The sequence below is a fragment of the Somniosus microcephalus genome, chromosome 4 (genome assembly GCF_052327205.1).
Source record: "Somniosus microcephalus isolate GS21.2 chromosome 4, FLI_Smic_1.0, whole genome shotgun sequence".
NCBI lineage: Eukaryota > Metazoa > Chordata > Chondrichthyes > Squaliformes > Somniosidae > Somniosus > Somniosus microcephalus.
Window position 1 is genome coordinate 8,351,749 of NC_140990.1, and position 9,411 is coordinate 8,361,159.

General features: G+C 48.3%; 1 protein-coding gene across 1 annotated transcript; it reads left to right on the forward strand.

The window, feature by feature from the left end:
- Positions 1–2,910: 2,910 nt before the first annotated feature.
- LOC147118243 (uncharacterized) lies at positions 2,911–8,236 on the forward strand. Its single transcript, XM_085983705.1, has 2 exons — positions 2,911–2,998; positions 5,756–8,236. The coding sequence occupies exon 2, from the start codon at positions 6,022–6,024 to the stop codon at positions 7,213–7,215; it is 1,194 nt and encodes a 397-aa protein (XP_085839831.1). The 5' UTR covers positions 2,911–2,998; positions 5,756–6,021; the 3' UTR covers positions 7,216–8,236.
- Positions 8,237–9,411: the final 1,175 nt, after the last annotated feature.

The window sequence follows — 9,411 nt, forward strand, 5'->3', positions numbered from 1 at the left end:
TTTGTTAACCAAAGGTATTAAGGGATATGGGCCAAAGGCGGGTATATGGAGTGAGGCTGCAGACCAGCCATGATCTCACTGAATGGCGGAGCAGGCTCGTGGGACTGAATGGCCTCCTCCTGCACTTTATAGAAACAGAGAAACATAGAAGATAGGAGAAAGAGTAGGCCATTCGGCCCCTCGAGCCATTCAATGAGATCATGGCTGATCATCCAAATTCAGTACCCTGTCCCTGCCTTCTCCCCATATCCCTTGATCCCTTTAGCCTTAAGAAATATATCCAACTCCTTCTTGAATATATTTAATGAATTGGCCTCAACTGCCTTCTGTGGTAGAGAATTCCACAGGTTCACCACTCTCTGGGTGAAGAAATTCCTCCTCGTCTTTGTCCTAAATTTGTTTGAATCCTCAGTTTGAAGGTCGAGAGCTGGAGAGACAGTTTGAAGGTCGAGAGCTGGAGAGACAGTTTGAAGGTCGAGAGCTGGAGAGAGCAGTTTGAAGGTCGAGAGCTGGAGTGACAGTTTGAAGATTGAGAGCTGGAGAGACAGTTTGAAGGTCGAGAGCTGGAGAGACAGTTTGAAGGTCGAGAGCTGGAATGACAGTTTGAAGGTCGAGAGCTGGAGAGACAGTTTGAAGGTCGAGAGCTGGAGAGACAGTTTGAAGGATGAGAGCTGGAGTGGAACCCGGTTACCAGGACGCCAAGTTGGACAGCCAGGGTAATGTGCAGGCCAGGTGTGTGGAAGAAACCGAGGGGAAACATCGAGAAAAACTGAGAGGAAACATCGAGACAGGAAACATCGAGAGAGAGGGGAAACATCGAGAGAAACCAAGATGGAAACATCGAGAAAGACTGAGGAGGCACTTTATTTATTTAATTATTTAATTAATTAATTAAATTTATTTAATTATACGTTGTGAGTTCCTCACGATGCTCTCCCAGTGTGGCCACCCTGTAACCAGAGATTATTCTGGAAGCCTGGGTAGAAATATCAATGTAATTACTGTAGAAATTACTTTTTTACGTTATTGCTTGTTCATTTTATGTGCTGTCTTTTTATGTATTTATTTTATGTCTGCTTTATTTATATTTAAAGTATGCATGCGTGTATATGTCGGTATGTGTTTTTTTGTGATGGCGCCGATGAAGATGGCTGCCGTCCTTGCGAGCTCCGTGCGTACCAGGCAGCTCAGTGTTCTTGCTGCTTGGTGCTCTTGGCTCGTCAAGAAAAAAGCATTTCACTGACTAGATTACACTTCTTGTATTTAGTTATGTGACCAATAAAATTGAAACTGAAATTGAAATTGAAATTAAATGGCTTACCCCTTATCCTTAGACTGTGACCCCTGGTTCTGGACTCCCTGACCATCGGGAACAGCCTTCCTGCATCTAGTCCTGTTAGAATTTTATAAGTTTCAATGAGATTCCCTCTCATTCTTCTAAACTCCAGCGAGTATAAGCCCAATCGACCCAATCTCTCCTCATACATCATTCCTGCCATCCCAGGTATCAGTCTGGCGAATCTTCGCTGCACTCCTTCCATGGCAAGAACATCCTTCCTCAGATAAGGCGACCAAAACTGCACACAATACTCAAGGTGTGGTCTTACCAAGACCCTGTACAACTGCAGCAAGACATCCTTGTTCCTGTACTCAAACCCTCTTGCTACGAAGGCCAACATACCATTTGCCTTCTTAACCGCCTGCTGCACCTGCATGCTTACCTTCAGCGACTGGTGCACAAGGACACCCAGGTCTCGTTGCACTCCCCCTTCTCCCAATCTATTGTCATTCAGATAATAATCCGCCTTCCTGTTTTTGCCACCAAAGTGGATAACCTCACATTTATCCACGTTATATTGCATCTGCCATGCTTCTGCCCAATCACCCAACCTGTCCAAATCAGCCTGGAGTTTCCCGGCATCCTCCTCACAGTACACACGCCCACCCAGCTTTGTGTCATCTGCAAACTTGAGGTATTACATCTAGTTCTCTCGTCTAGATCATTAATATATATTGTGAATGACTGGGGTCCTAGCACCGATCCCTGCGATATCGCTCTATAATTCTTTAAAATAGGCTTTGCTGACTCAGCAAACCTCATTTGCTTTGCTGTTTTTTGGCTGACTAAATAAAAGGTTTTTTTTGGCTGCATGCAGGTATTTAATTGAGTTAGTTCAGGCTTGCTGTCAGTCCTGGCCCTGGTCCCGCCCCTTCCTGCACCTCATTGGCTGACACCGCTGTCAATCGACACCACGAGGGGGAAGGGAGGGTGATTGACAGGTGATGATTGATAGAAGCGCCTGCCCGCGCTGTGATTGGTGCAGGGGAAGGCAAGTGGGCGTGTCCAGCCCCCGGGCCCACGTGGGGGAGTCAAAGGCTGGCTGGAGCGCATGCGCAGCCCGCCTCGCACCGTTGGGAAGCTTTTCAAATATTCTTTTTTGCGAAACAAATTGAAAACACTCATTAATTCCCCCAACCTCCTCCCCTCTAAAGTGCGATTATTATTATTTTTGTTTTTCCTCATTTGTGTGGGGTGTTTTTTTTACCTTGCGGCGGCGTGCGCCGATCCAACCGACCCCTGGGCGTTGCGTGCTGGCGTCAGCGCGTAATCGGAGGGGGTGTTGATTGACGCGAGGCGCCCGCCAATCAGGAGCGCGGAAAATGCTGGGAGGACCGGGCGGGCTGACGGTCCTCCAATCAATGGCGACGCGGGACCTCGGTGGGCTGCAGGCCGCTTTCCTGCTTTCATTGTCTGCAGGAGCTGTTAAAGGGAAGGGGAGGAGAGGGTGGAAAAAACCCAGCTTGTGAGTGTTTATTCCTTTGCATTACCTTTATTGCAAGGCTATTCATCAACTGCATTCATTTAAAATAAGTGAACCTTTTCTCTTTTCGACTTTTATCCAGAACAAAGAGCCCTGGTGCTGTGAACGTTTTGGTGGGCAGACACTTTTAAAGGGACAAAGACCAGGATTCTTCCTCCTCTCTCTCCCTCTCTCTTGTGAGTATTTGTGGTGGGTGAGAGGGTGGGTGGGGTGAGTCAAAGGGGACTGCGGCCCCTTTTCAACAAAAAAAATGGCTTGGCCATTTAAAGGGGAATGGGTGCCCCCCAGGTATTTAAAGGGGCAGTGCGTCTCTCTGTATCATGTAAGAGCAGGGAGGTTCTGCTTGTACTACACAAAACACCAGTTAGGCCACCGCGTGCAGTTCTGGTCGTCCCCATTGCAGGAAAGATGTGACTGTGCTCCAGACGGGAGATTTTCGAGGATGTTGCCAGGACTAGAGAATTTCATCTACAAGGAAAGATTGAATACCTAGAAACATAGAAGATAGGAACAGGAGTAGGCCATTCGGCCCCTCGAGCCTGTTCCGCCAGTCAATGTGATCATGGTTGATCATCCAAACTCAGTACCCGGTCCCTGCCTCCTCCCCATATCCCTTTAGCCTTAAGAAATATATAAGTACAGGAGTAAAGAAGTCTTACTCCAATTATATAGGGCCTTGGTGAGACCACACCTGGAGTACTGTGTACAATTTTGGTCTCCTTACATAAGGAAGGATATACTTGCCATAGAGGGAGTGCAATGAAGGTTCACGAGATTGATTCCTGGGATGGCGGGACTGTCGTATGAGAAGAGATTGAGTAAACTAGGCCTGTATTCTCTTGCATTCAGAAGAATGAGAGGGGATCTCATTGAAACTTATAAAATTCTAACAGGACTAGACACACTAGATGCAGGAAGGATGTTCCCGATGGCAGGGGAGTCCAGAACCAGGAGTCACAGTCTAAGGATAAGGGGTAAGCCATTTAGGACAGAGATGAGGAGGAATTTCTTCACCCAGAGAGTGGTGAACCTGTGGAATTCTCTACCACAGAAGGCAGTGGAGGCCAATTTATTAAATATATTCAAGAAGGAGTTAGATATATTTCTTAAGGCTAAAAGGATCAAGGGATATGGGGAGAAGGCAGGGACAGGGTACTGAGTTTGGATAATCAGCCATGATCTCATTGAATGGCGGAGCAGGCTCGAGGGGCCGAATGGCCTACTCCTGCTCCTACCTTCGATATTTCTATGTCTTAAAGGAGGATAGCGAGGCGGAGAGGTTCAGGGAGGGAATTCCAGAGCTTAGGGCCGAGGCAACAGAAGACACGGCCACTGATGGTTGAGCGATTATAATCAGGGATGCTCAAGAGGGCAGAATTGGAGGAACACAGATGTCTCGGGGCGGGGGGGAGGAGGTTGTTTTCTTTGGAACCGAGGAGGCTGAGGGGAGACCTGATTGAGGTGTAGAAAAGTATGAGGGGCCGAGATAGGAAGGACCTATTTCCCTTGGCAGAGAGGTCCACAACCAGGGGGCATAGATTTAAAGTAATTGGTCGGAGGTTTAGAGGGGAGTTGAGGAGAAATGTTTTCACCCAGTGGGTGGTGGGGGTCTGGAACTCACTGCCTGACAGGGTGGTAGAGGCAGAAACAAGGTACTTGGATATGCACTTGAAGTGCCGTAACCTACAAGGCTACGGACCAAGTGCTGGAAAGTGGGATTAGTGTGGATAGCATTTAATCGGCCGGCATGGACAAGATGGGCCAAATGGCCTCCTGTGCTGTAATTTTTCTGTGATTCTATCGCGGGGTGCGGGTGGTTGTGAGGCTGAAGGGAATAACTAAGATAGGGAGGGGCGAGGCCATGGAGGGATTTGAAAACAAGGATGAGAATTTTGAAATCGAAGCATTGCTTAACCGGGAGCCAATGTAGGTCAGCGAGCACAGGGGTGATGGGTGAATGGGACTTGGCGTTGAGTTACGACACGGGTAGTTTTGGATCACCTCAAGTTTACGTGTGCTGGAATGTGGGAGGCCAGCCAGGAGTGCATTGGAATAGCCGAGTCTCGAGGTAACAAAGGCCCGGGTGAGGGTTTCAGCAGCGGATGAGTTAGGCAAGGGCGGAGACAGGCGATGTTACCGAGGTGGAAGTAGGCGGTCTTTGTTATGCTGCAGATATGTGTTCGGAAGCTCATTTCAGGGTCAAATATGACACCAAGGTTGCAAATAGTGTGGTTCGGCCTCAGACAGATGTTAGGGAGAGGGATGGAGCCAGTGGCTAGGGACCGAAAACAATTGCTTCAGTCTTCCCAATATTTAATTGGAGAAAATTTCTGCTCACCCAGAACCGGATTCGAGATCGTGGAGGGGTCGAGAGAAGTGGTGGTGAGGTAGAGCTGGGTGTCGTCGGCGTACATGTGGAAACTGAGGCTGTGTTTTCAGAAGATGTCACCAAGGGGCAGCATTTAGATGAGAAATAGGAGGGGCCCAAGGATAGATCCCTGGGGGACACCAGAGGTAACAATGCGGGAGCGGGAAGAGAAGCCATTGCAGGCGATTCTGTGGCTACGATTAGATAGATAAGAATGGAACCAGGCGAGTGCAGTCCCGCCCAGCTGGACGACGGTGGAGAGGCGTTGGAGAAGGATGGAGTGGTCAACCGTGTCAAAGGCTGCAGACAAGTCAAGAAGGACGAGGAGGGATAGTTTACCTTTGTCACAGTCACAATGGATGTCATTTGATGAGACTTTGATGAGACTTGATTTGACTTCAGGGCCAAGTCAGTGAGGTGGATTGGGCTGTTTCTGGCCCGCTGGTTATTGTGGGCACGGCTGGACACCAGTGGGACCGGCTCTGCCCTGTTTGTTATTTGAGGCAAAATAAGCCAAAAAAAATTCCTGCTTCCCCCCCTTACCCTTTCTACACTCCTTTTACAGGGTTTTAGAAGTGGAGCATTTACAGACAGGAAGCTCAATCCAAACATCACCTCAAGATCTAACAGAGTTACGTGATTCCTCAGGACCTGATTCAGTCGCTCCTCCAATCTGCTGGCACACCCGTGAGTTCATACTGGGGACAGACCTTTTAAATGTTCTGAAAGAGCTTCAAAACCTACAAATACCTGAAGCGACACCAGTGGCCACACACTGGGGGAAACCCGGGCCCCGTCTGTGGGAAGGGATTCACTCAGCCATCCGCTCCAATGATACACCAGCAAGTTCACACTAGGGAGGGACCTTTAACCCGTGCCGTGTGTGGGACGGGATTAATTGCACCCTCTGTGCTGCTGAGACACCAGCTTGTCCACACCGATGAGAAACCGTTGACCTGCTCCGTGTTTTTGAAGCGATTTTCTCATTCTGCCACCCTCCTGAGACACCAGCTTGTTCACATTAAATGTTCTGACTGTGGGAAGAGGTTTAAAAGGTCCCAGGATCTGAAGAGACACCAGCTGGAGAAAGCAGGAGAGATTCTGTTCACCTGCTCCGTGTGTGGGAAGAGATTCACTCGGTCCTTGAATCTGCTGGCACACCAGCGAGTTCACACTGGGGAGAGGCCGGTGAAACATTCAGACTGTGGAAAAAGCTTTAAAAGGTCCCAGGAGCTGAAGGGACACCAGCTGGAGAGAGCAGGAAAGAGGCCATTCACCTGCTCCATGTGTGGGAAGGGATTCACTCAGTCATCCCACCTGCTGACACACCAGCAATATCACACTGATGAGAGACCATTTAAATGTTCTGCCTGTGGGAAGAGCTTTAAAACCTCTGCAGTTCTGAAGCAACACCAGCGAGTTCACACCGATAAGAGACCATTTACATGTTCTGTTTGTGGGATGAGCTTTAAAACCTCTAGGGATCTGAAGAGACACCAGCGAGTTCACTCCGATGAGAGACCGTTTACATGTTCTGTTTGTGGGATGAGCTTTAAAACCTCTCAGAATCTGAAGAAACACCAGCAAGTTCACACTGATGAGAGACCATTTACATGTTCTGTCTGTGGGATGAGTTTTAAAAGCGCTGGGGATCTGAAGGTACACCAGCGAGTTCACTCCGATCAGAGCCCGTTTACATGTTCTGACTGTGGGATGAGCTTTAAAAGCTCCAGGAATCTGCTGATACACCAGCGAGTTCACACTGGGGAGAGGCCGTTCACCTGCTCCGTGTGTGGGAAGGGATTCACTCAGTCATCCAGCCTACTGACACACCAGCAAGTTCACACTGATGAGAGACCATTTAAATGTTCTGACTGTGGGCAGACATTTAAATGGTCGAGGGCCCTGAAGAGACACCAGCTGGAGAGAGAAGGAAAGAGACCGTTCACCTGCTCCGTTTGTGGCAAAGGATTCACTCGGTCATCCCACCTGCTGAGACACCAGCGAGTTCACACAGTTCTGTAGTGCAGGGCCCTGCAGGCAGCTGGGGTGACATGAACATGGAATGGATGAATGTGTTATACTGCTGTTTAACCTTTAAGACTGTTGTGCTGATGACTCCCTTCGATTGACTGTTCATGGTGTTACATAGAATGTACAGCACAGAAACAGGCCATTCGGCCCAACTGGTCCATGCCAGTGTTTATGCTCCACACCCACCCTACTTCAATTAACCCGATCAACACATCCTCCCATTCCTTTCTCCCTTGTGTGGCTTCCCCATAAATCCATCTATGGTGTTCACCTCAACTACTCCCTGTGGCAGCGAGTTCCCCATTCTCACCATTCTCTGGGTAAAGAAGTTTCTCCTGAATTCCCTCCTGGATTTGTTAGTGACTTTTATATTTATAGCCACATAAATATGATGAGATTCTGTTAAGCTGACCAGTATGTTGTTGTACTTTGTCTTTTTCTGATGAATGAAACATTACTGAGCCCCTGTACCTGTGTTATGGGATGAAGTGCCAGACAAGTGAAGGCACAACGTCTGGGTGTGAATCTGATAATAACCTCACGGACCGTATAGGAGTGATAGCCAGACAGGCTTGTGGTCACAGATGGACTAAATTCCCTGAATTAGCAGGAGTTCAGGAGGCGGTCAACAGAGGGGTCCAAACAATCCCATTTCCTGAGCGGTAACCAAGCTTGTGTATAAGAACAGGCCACTTAAGCCGTTGTCAGTTGGAACAGACTCAAGAAGATCGCGCGCGAATCCACTGTACTTCTATTCTCCAGATTGAGGGAATTATCATCCGATCTGTGTTATGCGGCACTCTTATTAAAGCCTGGAGATACAATTTGTGTTCTTGTGAGCTTGATTATCTGGTATCCGAAACCCTAGCACTCCCGATCATTAGAGTCAACCTCAGTGTGTGGAAAGGGATTCCCTGGTGTATCCCACCTGCTGACACACCAGAGTGTCCACAGTGTGACTGCGGTGGGTCGATTCCACTGTTTCCGATGCCTTTAATCACATCCAGGACTGAACCATTCAGGCAACTGGGGCTTGTTAATGTTAAGAGCCCCCAATAACTGGGCTGGATTTAAAGATTATTCCCTGTTCTCTCAGTACTAGTGAGCAGAGAGAAGCTGATGTTATAGAATCATAGAGCACAGTGGGATGCCTTTCGGCCCATCGTGCTGGTGCCGGCTCTCTGAAAGAGCGATGCAATTAGTCCCACTGCCCTGCTCTTTCCCCACAGCCCTGCAAATTTCTGCCTTTAGTATATATCCAATTCCCTTTTGACAGTTACTATTGAATCTGCTTCCACCTTCCATTCATGGTGTGGAGATGCCGGAGTTGGACTGGGGTGGACAAATGTAAGAAGTCACACAACACCATGTTATAGTCCAACAGTTTTATTTGAAATCACAAGCTTTTGGAGCGCTGCTGCTTCGTCAGGTGACGTGGAGAGATGCATGAAGACACAGCTTATATAGTCAGAGAATAATGCCAGATGATTGCAGGTAATCTTTCTAACTGCCATTTATCACACCTAGGCAGAGAGATAATCACAGCGATCAAAGGTGTGAATGGTGTCCCAACAGGTCAGTCAGGAAAACATTACATCAAAGAACAATGAGGTGGGGTCACAAGGGGGTCAAATGTTGCAGATGCTGGGGTCTGTATGAAAAACAAAAAACAGACAAAAAAACTTTTTTTTTGCTGGAAATCACAGCAGGTCCGGCCGCATCTGTGTAGAGAGAACAAGCCAATGACGACTCGAGTCTGGGTGACCGTACGTCAGGTGGGGTTACATGTAGCGTGACATGAACCCAAGATCGCGGTTGAGGCCGTCCTCATGAGTGCGGAACTTGGCTATCAGTTTCTGCTCGATGATTTTGCGTTGTGTGTCTCGAAGGCCGCCTTGGAGAATGCTTACCCGAAGACCGGAGGCTGAATGTCCTTGACTGCTGAAGTGTTCCCCGACTAGGAGGGAACACTCCTGCCTGGCGATTGTTGCGCGGTGTCCGTTCGTCCATTGTCGCAGTGTCTGCATGGTCTCGCTGATGTACCATGCTTCGGGGCATCCTTTCCTGCAACGTATGAGGTAGACAACGTTGGCCGAGTTACATGAGTATGTGTAATCATCTTTACCTGTAATCATCTGGCATTATTCTCTGACTATATAAGCTGTGTCTTTATGCATCTCTCCACTT